At 37.5% G+C, this 22,165-nt stretch overlaps 2 protein-coding genes across 3 annotated transcripts in view; one reads left to right on the forward strand and one right to left on the reverse strand.

Annotated features, from left to right (window-relative positions):
* Window positions 1-6,031, reverse strand: part of LOC135465645 (sterol regulatory element-binding protein cleavage-activating protein-like) — a 29,826-nt gene extending 23,795 nt beyond the window's left edge. The window contains 5 exon segments of the mRNA XM_064742929.1: window positions 91-228; window positions 719-879; window positions 1,648-1,780; window positions 4,868-5,199; window positions 5,912-6,031. Of these exon segments, the coding sequence (XP_064598999.1) occupies window positions 91-228; window positions 719-879; window positions 1,648-1,780; window positions 4,868-4,995 (560 nt within the window). The 5' untranslated portion in view covers window positions 4,996-5,199; window positions 5,912-6,031.
* A 12,050-nt stretch (window positions 6,032-18,081) lies between these two features.
* Window positions 18,082-22,165, forward strand: part of LOC135465398 (ras-responsive element-binding protein 1-like) — a 76,922-nt gene continuing 72,838 nt past the window's right edge. For both annotated transcript variants that reach the window (XM_064742630.1, XM_064742632.1), the window contains exon 1: window positions 18,082-19,312. In XM_064742630.1, coding sequence (XP_064598700.1) covers window positions 19,273-19,312 — 40 coding nt within the window. In that variant the 5' untranslated portion in view covers window positions 18,082-19,272. The remainder of the gene's footprint in view (window positions 19,313-22,165) is intronic.

The raw sequence follows: 22,165 nt of genomic DNA on the forward strand, positions 1-22,165 counted from the left end.
CATATGCAAAAAGGTTGAAGAATTAGGGTAAACTATATAATCTATATAGGTTTAAGTGGCCATGGTAATTATGAGATGATAACAGCTCACTTCTTGAAATCTCCATGCCAGAAATTTGCAGGGGAGACAACTAGGCAGTTATACTCTGGAAGTATCCCTCTCAGTTTTTTATGTGTCACCAGTTCTCCTACTCGTAGACAAAGGTCTGCCATGGATATATCCTTCTGCCTGTGATGGAAAACAAGCCACAATGCGTTGTCACAAAAAGGTTGCTAACCTGTTCACTTACAATTTCAGTGAAATCTATGAAAACCCATAAAGTCAGACATGATAGAAAGCCCTCAGAACAATTAAAAAACTATCAGGTTATAGATGTAAAGTTCTGGGTACAATTTTTCAGAACATAAAACACTGATGACAATATAACAATACTGGTATACATGCTAGTAAGTTTTCTGTGTCCAAGAGGTCTTTTTACTCAGGTAACTCTGTATAGGCCAATACATGCATGCGTGTAAAAGCTAGATGAAAACTATGAAAAACAAGCTAATTCAGGGAATTTATCTCCCACTCTTTTCAAAGTGAGTTTTCTTCAAAATGACAGACACTGAATTTTCTTCAAAAGTTTCACACTAGACTTGCTTGGAAACACTGAAGTAACAACTTGGCACATAACAAGCATTTAAAAGTAGACTGAGCTTAACCTGTTGGTGCTTACCCATCAGTGAACTTGAAGGTATTAATAGCCTCGAGAATTGCAAATGCCTTAGACAGAGGTCCTCGTAAAGCATCCGTCACCTGCATGTCCTCACTCTCCCACGGAGACACAGTGGCTTTGACAATGATTTGCTGGATATAGGCTACAGGATGAGTCAAGTACTGAAACAACAAGAACAGTCTCATATATGTAGCTGTTTCTGTAACTTAAATATTGTGGCATGTAGGTACAATGTAGTGACATGGATGTTATCATGGAAAGGTTATCAGCCCAAGTGTGCTTATCCGTTCAGCATAAAGGGGAGTTAACTCCTGTAGCAGCCTCACTATTTTTCACCAATTCTAGCTTTCAAACAGTCAGCAATAACATCAAATGGCTCTCTTAATGCTGTGGTCGCACACATGGACATTTAATTATCAGGTGAACCAAATCTTTCAGCGATTTCTAAAACATACATTTGACACTGATGCTTTGTCCACATTTGCACAGTGTACAAAAATATGTCGAGAAATTGGATCTAGATTTATTCAATTCTACTGTGACGACCCGGTTTCATATCACCAGAATATTTCACTTACATGAAACAATGAGTAAAACACCGATCAAAAAAATGCTTTGAATTGAAATGCTTTTTTTCCTGTAGCTTTTAAAGTTTAGATCTCTCCCTATCACCAGCTTGAAATACAGTTCATGCCATACAAGCTCGCTCCTTTCAAAGTGAATTTTCTTCAAAATAATAGAATGTGACATTAACGCAAGTCTCTATCTAATAACATGCAGAATTAACCCTGAGGCATTATTTCACCTTTACATGAATTTAACACTCATGGTCTAACAGAACCTTAGATTTTGAAAAGTGTGCTATTTTAAACCCTACTCATCACACACACACTTCTTGTTTAATGCCTCTACATGCAAACCTGCCTTACCCATCGCTGTTTGACAATATCATCTTTTCCTCTCTCAGTCTGGGCTTGGACAACCGGTACAGAATACTCAGCTATTGGGGTGTTCACTTCAACTGGAGCATTTCCAGGTAATGGCAGGTTAGTCAGAGGGTAACTACATGGAACCAAACATTCACATCATTTATTATGGTAAGTATTGGTAGATTGAATTCCAAATACTTCTGTCTACCCAGGTAATCTGCATGTTGTGCAAAACATTTTATTCAGGGCGTTTGAATAAGGTTTTCTCAATAATACAGTAATACACACAGGATTAATAGACCATCAAATCATCTTTCCAATTTTCCTCCTAGAACATTCAATTACACATACACTTTGAATCGAGAACAAGTTTACTGAGCCAGAGAAAACAAATGAATTAAGCAGCTTCTATTCATTTATCTATTTTCATCATTTGAATGGAGTTTTACATTGTACTCAAAAATATTCACTTTAATAAAGAAGCAGTGATTGACAAGTCGCTGCCAAATCAGATGCCAGGATCATCTCAAAATGTTGTCAGTACTGATATTTTCTAACTGTTCTATGTTCTAAATATAGAACGGAGCCCTTTGTAACAAAAGGGGGTACTAGGCCTTTTCTTTTTTTTTTTTTGCAGAAGGGAAGAACACACAAATGTAGAACCCTGTTCAAATGAATGATCACAAACTTCCTGAACACTGATTAGAACACAGCACTAAATAATGTCACTCAGTCTTTGGCAATTCTCAAAATAAATATTCTTTGATCTTTACAATAAAACTAACATGTAAACATCAGATAAGCATTTTTAGGAAAACAATTTAAGTCAACAGTTTGTGCTAGCGTTTTCAGGTCCTGTACAGAAGGGGCGAGCATGTGAAAATATAACCAAAATCCTGCCCAGCTGATACTTTTGATGGAGTGAAGTGGAACCTCATGACCTAGTAAAATAAAACTTAACACTGAGAAATCTGTTTCACTTTTCCTAATTTTAATTAAACTTTGTGAGAGTCTTCCTTCATGTGAAGGATCAAACATTTATTCTGTCCTTAATACATCATTCAATGTACCTGCCTTTCTAAAGGTATGAAGAGTATTAAGCACCCAAGTGAGCCTCAGCTCAGATCACCAGCTTTGACCTAATTTACACTGTCTAAAACATTTGTAAATGAGGAGGAGGAGAGCCTAAATCATGTTGCCTTACATTAAGATTAAAGGATGGAACATATCAGCTTTGTTTTTGTATGTGAACTTTCCTGTATCTAAAATACACCCTTTCTACTGTCACTACAATTGTTTCCACTTGACAACAATGTATCAGTAAACAGATACATTTTCTACCCACCAAAGCATCTGGCAGTTGTGGTATCAGTGACAGTTCAGGAAATTATACCAATATATTCCCAGCTACATGCTCCCTAGCATAGAGTTTTGACCGGGAGAAAAGCTATCCACACACCTGACCTGTCTAACATTTTTAGTAATTTTTGGATCTCCTGAATGGCATTTTTCCATGCCAACAGAAGAGGCTCATGTGGGTGCCTCTGATGGTGTGAAATGGGATTAACACAAAACATAAAAAGGGCTCTGTTGGGGATTCTTTGATAACCTTTAGGTTTAAAACAAAAATCTTCCATTTTGATCTTGTTACAGCAGGTATTATGATGTAGTAAGGTCTCAATTTGTCACCGTAATTATACCAGTCCATGACTGAATTGATTTAATTCACAACTAATAAACTTGGGGATCTACTTAAGTGGGCTACAGGTTGTCCTTGGAGGAATAGGCCTGTGTCCACGTTTCGTCAGTGTTTATAAACATTTCATGCTGGGTATAACCAGAACCACAATTCTCACCAATTCAATTTCGCAAAGTTAGGTGTGTTTTTAAGGTATAGTATGTGTCTTTTTAGGAATTTTGTCATCGTAAGACGCTAACAGCTGCGATGTTTACAAGATTTCCTTGAACATTTTACAATTATTATCTCACAAAAGGAGTAATTAATTTAAAATTTCGACTCCCTCTGGAAACACAAGAACACTAGTCATCATTTCATTAAGGTAATGACAAATATGGCATCCACATGGATACAGGTGAAAACACTTCACAAATAGGTCTATCTTGATCTAGGGGTAACGGATCCGGCATACGCGTCCAAACGCTGTAAGACCGGCTTTGCTCAACAGCAGGAGAGGAAATAATATATCTCACGAGAGCGCTCTTCACCTGTTAACAGAGTGACATTTCAAATGATCGGCGACAAAAAAAAAACAAAAAAACAAGTAATTGAATGAAATAAAAAATTTGGCACCTCTAAAAACACAAAAAAAGGATTTCAGTTGGGGTTTTTTTGAAGGGTTTTTTGTGTAACATCAAACATATAATATATTTTAAATTTGGCCCTATAGAATTATTAAGACATAGTAATATTAATTTGTCCCACCACAATAAACGTATGAATTATTAGCTGCCCTTGGCAGCTCAGTCGGTAGAGTTTCCACTTCGGAGCAATGAGGTTCAATCCACTGAACTATTTATACGAGTGATGTAAAACATAAACAAAGAATATCAAATATAATTTAATGATTAATATTTTAATTAACACTATTTCCTTGTTTGCATCAATCAAACAATATTTTTAAAAACAGTAGATATTTTTCCTTCAAATGGAATAAAACTTGACACTTTTAAAATGAAGAAAACATATGGCTTGTAAAATGTTGGATCCATCTATATGTAGAAGGGTTGTGGATATAAGTAACAGAGAGTAAAACATGAGGTAGTTATTTCTCATGAGGTTGTAATCTGATGGTGAAGTTAATATGTGGGTTTAGGGGCTACCAAACACCTTCCTAGAGGTTGACATCCCAAGACTGCCAAGAAGAAAGCTGTGGCTGATGTAAGACCAGCAGCAGAGATTGCGCTGGTATGATCGTCACACTGGCGGAAGTGCCTGGCACGAACATGTACTCAAAACCAAACTTTCAGACAGAACTGATACAGATGTTCTGCCCTCCACAAATTTCACAAGAAGTGTCTTGTTCAGAGTTCGGTTTTACTGCAATATATTCAGTGTTTCTGCTGCTTATAGCATGCTTCAATTTTAAACTCCGTATTCAGTATGGTGAATCTCTTAACTATCGTTTAACTGTTGTTAAGGTTGACGCCTATGAACCCCTGAAAGGTCAATAAGAGTAGCTATTTGTTCTAGGTGACTTACCAGGCTAAGAGAGCCATGCCGATGACACAACAGATGATGGAGAGTGGGTGGCTGGCACAGAAAAGCCCATGAGTGTAGTAGATTTGAGCCACCCTGTCCTGTAGAGCTTTTAATCGTCGGGAATACATCTCTGTGATTTCAGCGCCTTGCCATCAAACAATAGTTCTCTAACCATCCTTCATTTTGCTTCACAGGATCACAACACATATCTGTAGGTACCAGTTAATGTTAGTCATGCGGATATACACACACAATGCTGTGCTTTCCCTCATACAGATGTAATGTCCTCATCTGTATTCACTCCACAACATCACTCACTATTGTCAATGAAACTGAAACAAAGCATCATAGCACAAGCTTAAGTCTAATAAAGGAGGAATTCTGCCTTGATTAAATCAATGAACTAAAATACTAGTCCGATCATAAAATCCATAATAATTATGTATACTAGCATACAGTCATAAACGTTTTATGAAATACCTCGACATTCAAAAACATTGTGGTATGGTAGTTTCACACTGAGGTTTCTTTTGCTAGCTGTACAGACCGCAATAAAATATTATTAGGTTGTTAAAGCCTACAATATGACATCAACAGTCATCAATCAGTAACTAGTAAAAGTGACACCCCTGAATGTTTGAAAGACTGCTTTAAAGACTGCTTTCAATGCCGAATCAAATAACAATGGATATGTTTTGCAGAGGCGGGGGGGGGGGGGGTGTTGTTCAGTAAGATAATGCCCCACTATCTGTGGATTACCACATGGTAACCGACCATTGGGCTACTAAAACTGTAAACTTACAGGACATCAGACCGAGTCCTAGCAACAACGCCACTGCACCCCTATGTTGGGATTACCAGCAATAACGAGCACATGTGGAAATATTACAGTGACTGCGATTTAAATCAAAAGGCACCAAAAACTCGCAACAACATTGGCTGCCACATTGTTTACACCGTTGTTGTTGCACACAGCGGATGCAAATCTACTTTGAGATCTGATCCCAAAGTTGACGGATTACTTGTCAAATCTTTTAACCTTACCCAAAGTAAATGAAAAACCGACGGCTTAAGAATGGGAGTTAAGAAGTTATTATCCTTGTATCACACTTTTTAAAGGCTTGCTTTGATGTAGATGCTTTTCCGACCGCCTTCGCTTTCGATAGGAGCACAGCCAATGATAAATTTTTTTCCGAAAACGGACAATTTTTTCTATATCACAGTATTTGAGAATTCATCACTTAGATTTCTATTGTTCACATTTTTCCTTCAACAGTGTAAACTCTGCTTTATGTTCCATATGTGGAATAATGCTTAAATGTCAGGAAAATATGATCAATTTTGTATTTAAAAAGTCCGAGTTCATATTTAAGATCTACTTGTTAGGGTTATTTATACTTGAGACGATGACGCAATAGACCAAAATACAGTACCAGATAAGAATGGGTGTGGGTTGCGCACAAAGGCTCATACCTGCATCAGGCTTTTTTTATTCTTTTATTTCACTCATGGTAAACTCCTCAGTTATCGCAATAGTCACGATAAATCTGGTTAATGACATCTGATCACGTACAAATAAATAAATAAATAAATAAATAAACAAATAAGCGTTTGCATTAGGGCCCATTAGGACGATAAGCTGCGGTAATCAACAATTCACGTTTATGTCCAGTGTCCAGAGTATATGTAGGCCTATAAGCATGAGTACACGTAAGTTATATGTGTACCATATAGGCCATACTAAGCATGTATATGTCTTCACAAATGTACAGCAAGAAAGAATGAATTCTCGCTTGTTAAAATCGCACATCTTAGGCCATATTTTTACTCTCTTAGATACTAACTGTATTTTTGTTCCCAATAACCTGACATTTACGAGGTTGTATAGTATATCCCCGCTGGTTCAGTGTTGTAAGGGTTCTCTGTGACTACCAAACCCTTGATCAATGGATCGAGTCGCTAGTTCGTATCCAGGTGTAGCTGTTTCGGCTTAATTAAGTCTGCTCGGTGGTTTCCTCCATAGATAAACTGACACCTGCATCAGTAAGCCTAGTGTAGGCCTACCAGTGACAAATACCCAAGTGAACCAGTGAAAAATACCCTAGTGAACTAGTGACAAATACTTTATACGACATTAAACGCCAATATATCAGTTTATTAAAAAGGGAATTTCAGTAGGTCGTTGTATATGTATGCAATAGGCCACTGTATATGTATGCAATATATTTTAACTCCATGATTTTATCCACGGTACCGTTGTGTATTCATGCGTGACGAAGTGCCATGTATTGGCTTATTTCAGTAATATCTCCACGTACGGTATTGTCGGTTGTGATATAAATACCTAAATATTCTTGAATCCGGCGTAAAACACCAATCAAAAAAAATAAATTTTATACCTATAAACACATTTACACATGCAAATTACAAATATAAGTTTTTCATCATGGTCCAGCTTATTTCTCTCTCATATTGTTTTACTTATTTATCTATTTATTTATTGATTTGGCTTTTGATTTGAATAGGCTTTGTTTATATAGGTCGAACAGGCATTACACTGGAAGCTTTCAGTTTGAACAATCAGCGATTATTTTCTGGGCAGCCTGTAGAGCATAGTGACGAGGCCTCTAAATTCGCCGGGGACACACTTTAGGCGGATTTTTTTTCGCACAGACACATTTGTTAAATTTCTGAAAATCCGTCTTTTGTATCTCAGTGCCGGCAAAGGCGTATTTAGCAGGTGATCTTGTCGGCTCAGAAATTCGCTCGTATCAAACATGTCACAAAAAATTACGCTGGCGATACCACTCTGTCTGCGTAGTGTGTCCTCTCCAGCAAATTTCACATATCAAGATTTATTACCTAAAACTTTGCTGGCCACGGCCGCAGGAAAAATTCACTTATAGTCTATAATAGCCTATATTCAGCTATCTCTAAAATCAGTCAGATGTCTAATGGTTACCAAAATTGCCTTTTTTTAACGACGCGTAACACCACAATCTCTACAAACTGTTTTGTTGGATTTTTATGTGATTGTAAAGAATATGTAGCTTAAGTAGTTTTTCTAATTCATAATGTTAAACTCCATCGTTTCGTCTAGACACAAGGCCTATTGCCTCAGGGGACGTCAGTCATTCAAAAGCCAATGGCATGCTGGATATTAGGTGGAGTTCAGTATGTTTGGACAGAGCGACAACAGCTACCTAAGCTGCTATCGACATAATACACTGTTTCTGATACTGCTACATTTGAAATTGTTTACACGTTTTAGTATAATATAGTGTAATGTTACTAGTAACTTACACGTTTAAACCAAAACACTTGTTCCCACTGGAAATGTATATACATATATATTGTGTCTTCCTGTGACAGGGCGAGACCATGACGGCGCCAAAGTGTCATGCTGAAGACGTCACAAGTGACACATTATCCGTCCTGCCTCCTTGCTGTAACCTCTCAGTGCTGACCGCCATGCAAGGCAGCCATGCAGAAGTACCATTTTCAAAGTCTTTGGTTAGATCCGACCTGGGTTTGATCCCGGATTTCCCGATTTCGATGTGGACTCTCTAACCATTAGGCCACGGAAGCGGTCCAGTGCAAATGAATGCTGTTAACAGAGAAAATTGTCTATAATTTTGACAAGAGATTTGTTAAATGTTATGTATATTTGTCCCTTGACTGACTGATTGCTGAATGGATCGTTGTTTATCTCGTTGCTATTCCGCAGTGGGGTAAACCACTGAACTTTGGGAAGTTACTGATGCACCTTTCTAGGTTTGATGTACAGACTATAGGAAGCCATATGAATGGAAGACAAGTAATCTTCGACGGACATTACATTGCTCAAATGGTAACGCAAGTCGTCAACATTTAATATTTTAGCTTACTGTCATTCTCACGAACAGTGAGAGCACGGAAATCTGCAAAGTTCCTGTCTCTTCGAGGCTCAGTCTAAATCTGTTGGAACATTACACTGGCAAGATCATTATAGGTTAGAGTGTTCGATATTATCTCAGCAGTTCTACTTTCGGGCTCGGAAAAGTGAATTTTTTAGTCAAATGCTAGGGCTATGGACTGGAAATCCAGAGATCGCTGCTTCAAATCCACATGGTTGGTAAACCCGGTCATACCTACAAACAGAGAGACAGAGAACTCGATCACTGCTTTCATCCTTTTATTGAGATGCGGATAACGTCGTTTTAAGCAATCTTTAAATTCGCTTTCACCATCTATATGTTAATACGAGAAAAAAGAAAGCCACTGACCCAACACTTTTTTCAGCATCTATATTGCCTCCGCCAGAGGAGTTTATACTTCTGCCGTCGTTTACTTCTCTGTTTTTGTGTTATTCTGTTGGTCTGTCTGTATTGCTGTCGGTCTATCAGCAACTTCACGGAAAAAGTTCCGAACGGATTTGATGGGAATTTTAGCGTTGGGCTAAGAACCAATCCATTACCTTTTAATGGTGATTCGACTGTGTTCCAATAGAAGATTTTTTAAGCCATCCTTCACAATTATGGGCATAAATGCAGGGTAGTAACCTCTATAGTCATGGAAGGCATTTGTATATTTTGTCATTGTGTAGGCTTGCACATTCGCAGTAACCCTCAAGCTATGCGTTATACCGTTTACAAATGACTAGCCATATCGCCAGAGTTTTCTCCCTTCTACCAATTTTTATATCACAGGCCTAAATGTAGAGACAAGGCACGCTGTATCATTAAAAAAAAACAACCCATACAAAATGTCGTAATATACTCGAGTCGAAGGTATCGCCATGCAAGATAAAAATGGAACACATGTTAAACATAACTTTCAGTTTGGCGTTTAGCTTGGTCAGGACAAAATCCCAGCAAACACATTTCGAAGAGCTTGTGAAGGCCTCTACATATGTGTCTAAGCATGCAGCTATTTCGTCAGTATATAATATATATAGTATATCCGGTATATATTATATATAGGTCTCGCAATTCGTTTTGCTAAATCCTGAAGACAAACCGTAAAAGCAAACGTAATCCCCTCATTCTAATTGTGTTATTGGGACAATGCTGTATGTAAATCATGTCAGTTCACCTTGCATGTATATACATGTATTTGGTACTCTCAAAAAAAAAAAAAAAAAAAATTTAACAGAAAGTCTTTTGCCTGAGTGTTGCTAGAATGTATTCTGCTATTGTAGAACATTATTCTATTAAATATACCACACACATTCTATTAATTCAACCTCAAAAACAGAATAGAAAAAAAATAGAATGTTAAAATAACAGGATATTATCTTGAGACATGACGTAGTATTATGTTTTCATAACAGAATACATTCCAGCATCACTCACTCTGTTAAACTTATTCAGTTCTGATGATAGAAAAAGAAAGTGCCGAAATGTCAGTTCAAACTGTGTATTCCGTTTACCCCCCACCCCCACCCCACCCCAAAAAAAAAGAAGAGAGAGAATTTTTATTTTTTATTTTTGAGGCAGATTTTATATTTCTTAATATTCTTAATTTTTTAAATATTCCAGTGATCGGGAATATTCGGAAATGAGGTCATTAATGAATCTTGTATCATTTGTAAATATCTAAGCAAAGATATGCCCCCCCCCCCCAAAAAAAAAAGAGAGAATTTTTATTTTTGAGGCATATTTTTATATTTCTTAATAACCCATATATTTTATGCGTATTTTCTGTCAGTGGCCAGGAATATTCGGAAATGAGGTCAATATTGAACATAGTGGCAGAGTGCGGGACCGCATTTCGGGCTTTCACCCCAATATTGTTGTTTTGACAGTTATCACCCTTGACGTCAGCATATTATACTTAATTTGTGTAGTTTAAAGCCATTTTTACCGTCCGGGAAGAAGGCTTAGACGCTTTTTGTTGTACTTTTATGCGTTGGGCCACATGCTAAACTCCACACTAAGAAATAAAAACCAAAGAGCTTCATGCATTCTTTAAATTACGTACTGGTTGCTATGTATTAGTCACATGCGCGTCAAGCGTTTTGGGGAAATCGGTAGAGAGCTTGAAACACTTATACAAGTACGCACAGCAATGGACGGGGAAAACAATGGGAACTATATTCTTTATCCCATGTATACATAGTGAACTCAAGGAAACGTAAGATTATTATATGATGTGCTTGTCCTCAAACTTGTGATTAGCCATACACAAACTAACATGATGCTGTTCTACAATGTTTTATATACCCCAGGGTTGGCAGAACATTGTGATCCTATTGCAGTTATTTACTGGATGATTACCGTGTTATTGCAAAAAGTCCGCAGGAAAAAAAAACCCCATTGCGTCCTACTTAAAAAATAAAAAAAACCTTTAAAATGACAAAACATTAAGTGGAAATCCCAAAGGTTTTCAGTCAGTCTTAATTTCCGGTCACACTGCAGGCTATATAGAATGAAAAGGTAAACTTTCAATTTTATGTGTTTAATTTATTCAACGGCTACAAAGTAAGTGAATCAGAAAATAATCACAAAACAGTCATTTATGCAGTTTTGTGTTATATTAAGTTAGATAAATGAAAATAACGCTGTAAGTTAGTGTTTGTAGCATGCAGACAATCAAAATCTTTATCACTTACATTTGTGGACACTCGCTTTTTCAAAGCACCCGTTTTTGTCCATCGTCAGCACACTGGTGTGGTTGTAAATAAATGTCATATAATTCATACTCCTTGTAGTGTCCGTGTCTTCAAATGGTTGTCCATCGTCCATTTTGAAAGCAGACGAAATAAATATTTTTCTTTTTCACCGATCCATCTTCCTTGTCACTTGTCTTCCTCTTTGAATTTACACATCCCATATTTTACTATTTGTCACAAAAAATGCTCATTATGAAGAGTAAATGCAAACTGAGAGGTTTTGGCCAATCATATGTACTGGCATGTCATGTTCTACCTTGACATGCGCATGGCGTAACGTTACCATGAGCTAAGTAAAGATACCGGTACCACTGGGTTTTTTTTCCATTTGAAAAGTTTCATGAGAAGATCCATAATTTTTCATATATAGATGACCATGCATATAAATATTCATCCTCTAAGCAGCTATATGGCATTCCAGATTTGAATGGCATATCACGCAAATCCAGCGATATATAGTTATGATTTTATCGAGGAATAAATTTTTTTCTGTCCTCAGTTATGATAATCACGATAGAAGATATATTTTGAGGCCTACTGTTTCGTATGGTATACAATGTGTGTGGTCGCCAATCACGTCTTGTCATTAAGGCCCCATAAATAGTGAGAGCGGTGGAATCTAAAAATTCCCTGTCAAAGGCCGGGCTTGACTCCCATTGGGATTTGTGGTTTTTAATGGTTGTGGTGGAAATGGTCATTATAGTCACCGACGTAATGTCACATTTGTTGTGTAGTCAAAGTTGTTGTATAGGTGCCGTTTCTTTAGGCCCTATACATAAATCTATTCAATTAAATCATTGTTCAAAATTTAGGGTATCACCGTATATGTTTCCTTTGGGACTGTAAGATAACCTCTACTAACCGCTCAAATAGATCTGTTATTGTATGATCAAATGCTTAAAAAAATGATTTTGTCGCTATAAATAACATATAACAATAAATTGTTACTAATGAATTATTATAGTTTGACTCTTACAATTAAGGAATAACCTTATGGTGTTTGCTGAATTGCTGACGTTAATGCTGATTTTTACCGTGGTGAATCGAGTTTTACTGGTGACGCGTTTAGACGCATTCTACACTTGTACATATAGATATTACCGTTCGTGACAATTCTCTATATGCTGACAGGTATAAGAGCAACGTGCAACCAAGAGTGCATTTTTGGGGCCTGGAACCGAAGCGGACATTCATATGAGAGCATTTCTGAGGTAGTGAAAATTCACCGAAGTGCTTCCAGTTTTAGACTGTACTGCCGGGGCGTGTTTTACCATCCCCTTAATGGTTTCCTCTATTTGGGCATGTACACCAGCTTAGAGCAGCGTTATTGTGAAGTACAATACATCGTTCATAAAATACCGGCCAAATTATGTTTTATTCACAATAAAATTTTAGTGTGGTCTGTTCGCTCTCTTTGACCTTTGACTGCATAATACAAAACGGTAGCCTTTCCACTTACTCGGCCAGGCCATGATTTAAAAAAATCTTTGTTGCCAGCTAGGTGACCGAGTCCCTAAATTATTTGGGGCAGCCTAATTTCTTTTTTTTCCGAGAAATGTGAGTCTGTCTTTCTTCAGGAGACAAACACTGCTGAACAAACCTAACAAGCAGTGCTCCGATTTACCTGAAATTAGGATTAGTATTACATGTTTGCTTTCGGCAAAATCAGACGAAAATTCATTTCATCCACTACGTTACTATAGCAAATTCATCTTCACACCATGAATGTAGGGTCTAAAAATGTAACAATGCCATCGTTTAAAACCTAATGTTTCCAAGCCCACGTTCGTAGATCCGTTAGACCTACCGTTTAAGACCACTAGTCAGTGTAGCTCAGTACTGGTCGGTACATCAGTGCATCGTTAGATCAGTTAATCCACATTCCACAATCAGTTAATCCACATTCCACGGTCAGTTAATCCACATTCCACAATCAGTTAATCCACATTCGTTCGACTAATAACCTTATCATCCTGCAGTTGCACTTCACAATAAGCACACCACTTTTCTTTCAATAAGATAGCTACAATCGGCTTAAAAAGTGAAACATTCGGATGTCATTATATACATATGGTTGTATGTGAAAATACTATATACAAAATTTTAAAAAACCTAAAAAGAGATTAAAGAGTGTGGATAAATTGTTATGGCTTAACCCAACAGAGATATTACAGCCGAGTCGTGCAAATTAAAGATTGGGATTCACTGAATTGTGACGCCCCGTGCAAGCTGTTATGGGAAGTTTTTGTGGAAATGCCCTATTTTGTATATGAGCTTTGGTATATATGACCAACAAAATTAATGCTGTTTACGCAAGATGGAATTGACTTTGCATATCATCTGCTCGTCTCGCTGCCAAATTCGTCTCAATGACGCCCTCCTCCAAAGCAGATCGGCACATGTGTGGGGTCGAGAGTTCGAATCCAGCCGTCATTGATTTCGCCGCGGTCTTAATGTGAAGTTTGTCAGATACAAATATAGGGAAAGGCGGTGCAAAGTGAACTTTTCCTGGACACGGGATGACGAAGGTATCTTAGACTTATAAGTCAACATTTCAGATCACTTTAAACTTATTATTTCTTACGTAACAAGGTTAAAAGTATTGCTTGACAACGTAAATTCTGGGTAAAATAACGGAAAGGAACATGCCCAGTGTAAACAATTGAAATTTTCACGCATATATCTCATATCGCTTTGTGATCCTCGGGTCTGAGTTAGGTATTAAACTCCAGGTAATTAAATAAATCAGAAGTAAGATATTCTGAATGAATATATTTCAATATTTTAACACAGTTGGTCGAGCGTCCGCTTCGGGAGCGGTAGATCAAGGGTCAATCCTGGGTCGAGTCACACCTAAGACTTAAAAAGAGAAAGTTGTAACTTCCTCGCTTGGCGTTCAGCATGAAGGGGATAGTGCAACGACTGGTTGACCCGTATCAGTATAATGATTCGGGCTGGGTCGCTTACTTTTCGGTTAGTCGTCTCAGTGAAGCAGCACTAGATAAAAAAGCGGTGGAAATCCGTCCTGAAACAAGGAGGCACATTACATGCACTCTAAGGATTCCTTGGTCGTCATATGACTGAAAAATTGTTGAGTACGACGTTAAACCCCAAGGACTCACTCACTCAATATTTCAAGTAATTACAGGTGTTTTATTTTTTGAAGAATATAATTTCAACTTTTGAGAAAGAAAATATAATATATATATAATTTAAGTATACCTGTTTAGTTAACTCTGAATACACAAATGAAACTATCCGATGATGTCATATTTCTTAGTGATAAATGACTGTCTCAGTCAATGGATACCTGTGAAACAAGGAAGTCTGTCAAGTCGCATTCTACCACGCCTTGGGGATTACTAAATGACCAGCTCCACACGTATATCTGTTATACGGTTAGAGATATAGAGCTGAACTGCTTTAACCCTGCAGATAAATGGATTCGTATGATTTCTGTTTATTTACTTCACTAAAACCACACTGGGTGGAATCAAACAAACACGTTTATGCAACATATCAACAATGCAAATACACACGCATGTATGGTATGTATATATAATATGGAGATATTCAGACGGCGACCATAATATCTTATCGGTCCATACAGAATATATTTCACAAGTTATCTGATAGATGATTGTCATAGTAACAAAAAAGTGCGCAGTCAAATCCATGTAACTGAATTTTCTTCATGCTTCCTTAATAAATACACATAATATCGACACCTTTGATTTATCCCATTCACCCGAACTACAAAGAGATAAATATCTCTTAGTCTTACTTAACACCACAATACTTTGTCATATACTTTGGTAATAGCTTCTTTCTTAAATTGTGTAAGTATTTTACACTCACCAATAACAATATAAAATTCGATCCATCTCTTTTTTTTCATTTTTATTCGTTTAATGTTTCCACTGAAAGAAAATCAACACCTAAGCTTAAAAAAACATATCAAAAACGTTTCCATAGATTGTCCCGTGTGCAATAAAAAAAAAGTTGATCGCTCTTCGCTTGCTAAATATTACAAAGCTTGAATTGCCGACACTTACAATAGTTTGTATATATATATATATAGACAATAGTGATCGAGTGTTTTTTGTATAAGTGTTTTCCTATTGTATTTCTTCACTCGAGTTCCACTGGGGAGGGAAAAGAGATTCCAACACGTTCACCAATTGGGAAAACAGAAGTGGGGATAAGCCCCCGCCTTGGAGCACGCTTTGTGAATTATACTTGTTCACTTAAACGCCCAATTAACCATTACACAATGAAGATTTATAACATCCTTACACGTATTTTGCATAACATTCTAAATGTTAAATTTTTTTTTTACAATTAATGATCGCACAAAAAACTTGTTTTGATTTTCGATGCAGGGGCATGTGAATCAGGCAGGTCGGCATAAATGTTTATGATCTGACATGGTATTAGATTCCCTTGTGGAATCTAAGAAATCCTTCGCGCCATCTAGTTTTAATGATCACTAAACATTGATGCTATATATGCCTACTCTATAATCGCATGATTCTGATCATGAGCTAGTGTAGCAGGATGGTCAATGAAGCTATTATCAACGGGGTCGCTGTGAGTTCAAGTCCAGCTCATGCTGGTTTCATCTCCGGTCATGGGAAGATCTACAAGCAACTAGCGCATGCATGGTTGTGGGTTTCCCATGCGTTTTCCGTCCACTATAATGGTAGCCTCCGTGGACGTAAAATATTCTTGAGTACGGCGTCAACTAAAATAATTAAAATAATATGCTTAATTACCTCGTTTTTTTTTTTACATTTTTGTTCAGTTATTTAACACATTTTATGTATACTGAAAGCGAAAAAAAATTCTGGAAATTGAAGCGTTTGTACTAAATGTATTTTATTCACACAGAACAAATATAATTGCTTGAATACCCATTACAACCTTGGCTCTGGCTAAACTTTTGGCCATTTGTGCGTTAATAATGTTTTCAGCTTTGTACAATATTTTGGCCATGTATAGGCTTGATTTACCAAGCGTCAAATACGCTTTAATTTTATAGTGTATAATATTCCAGTATTGAAAAAACATAATTTGACAGGTATATAATAAGTTGGCTAATGTCTTTCAATTACAAATTTTAAAAAAATGCATTAAATATACTTGATAGCGTTGACACTGAATATAGAAAACTGCACGTATATGCCTCCGTCATAGCATCTTGATCCATGTCCTCTTGAACCTTCCTCAAAGTCAATATACTGTATGCCTATTTTGACTATATTCAGTGCAGACGTTCACATACAGTCACATATTCAACGTTTCCACAATCACGCAATTTTGTTTTTAAAATAATGAATACGGTAAATAAATACTAACTTCAAAGATGGATACAGTGATAGAAAGAAAAAACCCGTTATTCATTGTTCATCAAATTTTATTTGCATTCAACGCCAAAAATTTGACTGAATATTGTACCTTTATTATTGATTATATTATACTTAACTGATTATAGAATAAGGATAAAATGATTAAAAATTAAAAAGACATCCTAGTAAGACTTTTCTTAAACCGCCATACATATTCCTTATTTGTCTCATGTAATCGTAATTTTTACAGTCTTATATTCCTGGAATATATTTTATTGTATCATAGTGGTCTGATTTATATCCAGAATAAACTTTAGGAATCCGCGGGGGAATCGCCGCAGATTGCGAGCTATACATGTACCCGGTGATACATATTTGTGCATAGATGCTCTCGCTGCCCTCGTAGGCGATGTGAGCTGGATTCGAACTTATTATCGAGACGCATACGTCTTTGATCGGCAGGGGAAAGGGTCTCTAGCGCACTCATATTTAGCCTTTTTGGCGCCTTGGTCATGGTTAGGAATTCGTAAACTTCATTGCATTATTATAAACGGATTTATAGCACTTAGAATTAAAGGACATGATTAAATTTACAAGTCAGAATTAAAGTGAGCCAGACAGACCTATATACGTTATAGCTGCCAGATACATGTACCGGTATTCATCAAACTGAAAGCGCGTGCTTTATTTCTTGTATCGATATTGTGTCATTACGCCAATTTAGTTGGATACCACATGTCTACACATTAGCCTAACACATAGATGTGGTGAGTCACAATAATTACAATCACATATATACAGAGAAAGAGGATTTAATCTTTAAACGGTTGGTCTGAAGTCCTATATAGACCAGCTAGGCATTTACATCAATAGTGCAGATAACTAAAACTGTACAACTGTTCGTCAATGACCAGTTCTGGACGCGCACTCATTATAAGTACGCCTGTATTATATACGCCAGGTACACGAATAACCTTGTGACTAGGGGTCCGCTTTGCGCTCAGGTATTTGATACAGCATTCCACGTACATTGACTGTCTATACATGGGGGATAAAGTTTCAATAGATCGATTGCGGATGTAGCTAAGGTCGTTAGCGGGTACAAAGGATCCCCCTTTTTAGACTCAGAAATACCCGGCGTCCTAAAGGTGGGCATGTTGAATCACGAATCCATCTCCCGTTACTTGTACTGTGGGAAACTGGGAGAGTAACGTTGTGCACCGGTCGGCACATGGGGTGATCGAGGAAGAAGCCTGCATACACACATCGACGCGCTATATAGGTCTATAACGAATACAATCACATCCATCCATTCTCCTCAACTTACACATTTTCTTCCTCACCGTTTGACAAAAGCCAAATTATGCGAAGACCTTTATCACCTGTAGGCCCTAATGTAAAGGTATTACGTAACAGAGTATCCTTTCAGCGCTACTGGCCTACAGGGAATATGGAAACAAATACAAACACACGGATAAAGGTAGGCACCTTTCCCTAAATTAGTATTTGCCTACACCGCAGGCCTACCTGTACGTGTGTTTTTGTTTACAAATAAATGTCTGTGAATCAGTCATCGGAGTTGTCGGCTTTGATCAAAACACGATAGGCCTGTACAGCCAGGCTTATCAGATTTATTTGACTGTTAGGTTCATTTTGTAAAAGCGTATCAAACTGACACACAAAAACTTGTATGTGAGGGTTGACCCGTGGGGTAGTGATCAAGACCTGTTAGGGAAGTGGGGCTTTCGACGAAAGCTTGGAACGGGTTCGCGGACTTCAGAGAGTTTGAACGCAGGTACCGGCCCTCACAAAGAAAGGTAGGGCATATGCCGTGCATGCACACTACAAACAGCTCTGGATGGATAAACACCAAAGATTTGTTTCTACCATTCGGTGCTGGGGAAGACAAGAGCCCAGTTTGGCTGACTGTGTGCGAGCACTGGGCAAGCGAGCAATTTAGGCGAGTCTGATCAGATCGTTACGCTTCAGTAGTTCCATACAAGCAGCGGCGATCTTAGCGCCATACTTATAGCATCACCAGTATGCATCGGACTGGCTGATCGGTTGTGAAGAGAAACTTGGGAGGCGTCCCGCGTAGTCAAGGAAGTTTTAGAGCGAGTTGGCACAGCTCACGCTAGGACACAGCGCCAGGAGCTCCCCAAGAGACAAACAAGCTTACATTTGAGTCGAGGGATACAGGACATCGTTGAACGGATGTAACGGCACTGATGGCATTGTAAGACTTGTAATTGTAAAGAAGACAGGAGAAGGACGGTGGACTTGTTTTTGAAGTGGGAATGTGTCTTGCCGTCGCCATGTTTGCTATGATGTGATGCATGCTGGGCCCCGCATCACGCATGCTCCAGGCGACACAGTGAGAGAAGCAAAGCGCCGCACACGGGACGATGTCGCGCCGTAAGCAGGCCAACCCCAAACCCCTCAAAGGTAAGTTTTCCTCCAGTTTACGCCATCGTTCCTCTCCCACAGCTCTCAGAAAGTCGAGTAACTTACAGCGGCAGACACCAGCCACACTCACAGTGGCTGTTATTCCCTCAGGCCACGGGGAAGTTAGGGTGTGCGTTCCCTGCCAACCAAACGATGATGTACATGTACTAACTTCCCACATCCGGCTGTGTTAAGCCGGCACCCACAAGGTGCCCCTCCCCACACCACCCGGCCGCCCAGCGATGTAGATTTTACAGTATCGTCTGATATGTTAGACATAGCAGGTATATTTTCATTCTTCGCACAGAACTGTACACCTCAAAACACAAAGTGACAGGTGACGTTTATATGAACAAAGTTGTTTGATGTCTTAAGTTTCGTTTTCAGATATTTATACTAGGCCTCCGATTTGAACGTCCCTTTATGTTGTCAGAACAAGGCCACTCAATTAAATTGGCCGTTTCCGGTGTATTGTAAATTGGATACAAAACACTAGATTGGGAAATTTAGGTTACAATCTGGTGGTTGTCAGTAAATATATAGACACTAGTGTATTGAATTTTGTAATGGTATGGAGAAGGTAGACATGAGATTTTTGGCAAAAAATCCATGTTTACTTATGAAATAAACTTTTTTGTATTTACCAAGAATAGCTCAAATCATTTCCTTTGAGCAAATATCAGACTCATACCTCACCTGGACTATTTATAGTGTTAAAATGATTGGAGGGATTGAAAGTTATAATATGACCTGCTTTATAAAGGTGAGGCTTAAAATTTGTGATAGGTATTTGGGCTATTCTAAAACAATAGAAAAAAATTCAAATGGATTTGAAATGCTGATTGAGTTTCGCCATAAATCTCTGGTATATAGGCTCTTAATATATTGTGACGGTATACATATATATGTAGATAAAAAAAAAAAAAAAAAAAAAAACATCGGAAATTGAACACTTCATGAAATAAAAGTCCATAATGCATTATATATATCTATATATATCTATATATATCTATATATATATATGTACAGTAAATTTTTTGTCTGGGTTACATAACAGTAAAACAGTTGATGAATTTAAACCCGTGAGTTAACATTAAGAATAAATTGCAGGAACAATATTTCTTTATCATGTTCTGAAATTGTCTTGTAAACTTCACAGTGACCTTTAGGCATTCAAATCAGTAGGGATGTTTACCTGTATTAGAGAATTGAACACATGTGGCTATAACTTTTGCAATAGGCACAGTGCCATAAGAGTTAATGCCAGAGCTTGCTAATGGATGTTGAAACTCTGAGGTATTTATATATGTGGTATGTGATTTTTACGAGAGAGTAATTTGGCTTGTGCAGAGGTAAAGGAGAAGATTATTAAATAATCAACATTATTAATGAACTAATGATTTATGCATATTACAGACATTCTAATCAATAATTTAAACCTGTGTGCGTTGTTTATTCATGTTGAAAAAGTAATGGTTAATAAATATATGTAATGATTCCAGCAGCAGTTGAATGTGAAAAATATTGTTAATGGCGATTGTAATATCAGTTTAGCGATTCATTTCTCATGTAGAGACCTAATTAAAAGAAATGAACATGTCAGGAAAGAAATATAAAGAAAGATGATAGTCATATAAAAAAGGACGTGGTAGTAGCAACCTTTACATTAGCCATTTTAGATTGGCTGATAATCAGAGTTTTGGAAGAAAAGAGTTTACACATTTTTCTACTCTAATTTTACATTTTGCTATTGTAATGTACAATCTCTTGTTGTACAAATCGCATTACATTGTACCATATCTTGCAATCTGCTCTCACAATTTGGCTACTTTATCTGTTACTTGTGGTTTAGGTTAGGATGATTTCATGCTATAGTTAGTTTATAAGAGTTGTTGTATTTTATGACATGTCTGGTGTCTCTGGCATCATAGCATTGCAGTGAGGCAGCACTTTAAATATATCACCATTGAGACTGACTTACTACAAGGTGACATCATCAAGCTTCAGTACCATTACATGTAGTAGTTTATAATTACCATAAAAGACCTAAAATTTCGCCCATAAAAGTCTATGTTTAGAGGCAAACAAATGTCCCAAAATATTACTTTTCGGTGCTGAAACGTATGATTTTCCTGTAAAATATCTCCCCTTGTTCCAAGTAAACCTCAAAACACCTGTCTAAATCAGTAAAATTCTCTGAATCAGGAAAAATGGGCAAGGTAGTCATGTTCGAAATTTATGGCCATTTACGATAGTTTTATCAGTATTTTTGTCATGTGCTGGAAAGTAAAGAACAAAACATGAGTTGTTTACTGCATTTTACCAAGGGCCTACATAGTTAGGCAGATTCCTGTCTGTAGGAGCCCTTCATGGAGTCAAAGCTTTGAGTCACTTTACACCACTTCTGACTTGTCAGAGGCTACACTGATTTGTTGAGGACCAATCACAGGAACTTCCCTCTGGGGCAGAGATTCCCCAGGGTACCCTTCTGGGGCATGCAGTAAACTGACAGAGGAAGACAGGTCTTCTGAGAATCACATGGTCATTGATGTTAAATCTGTTGACCAAGGAGATTAGATGTCAGGTGACTGGCTGGGTGTGTAAGGCATACAGAGACCCCCAGAGGTAGAGATGTACGCAGTTACTGACTTGCTTCAGTTCTGAAGCCTACCTGTATATATGATTCACAGGTGAAAATGCTCCTCTGAAAGGATCTCTTTAAAAAACTGGACTATGATTTTAGGAGTAATATAGATTCATGTTCATGCTATTGAAATTGAATTTACACTTGTATGTGAAGACATTGCATGCCATTCAGACCTCCTGAATAATAAAACATTTTGCAGATCTTAT

Source organism: Liolophura sinensis, chromosome 5 (assembly GCF_032854445.1).
Source record: "Liolophura sinensis isolate JHLJ2023 chromosome 5, CUHK_Ljap_v2, whole genome shotgun sequence".
NCBI lineage: Eukaryota > Metazoa > Mollusca > Polyplacophora > Chitonida > Chitonidae > Liolophura > Liolophura sinensis.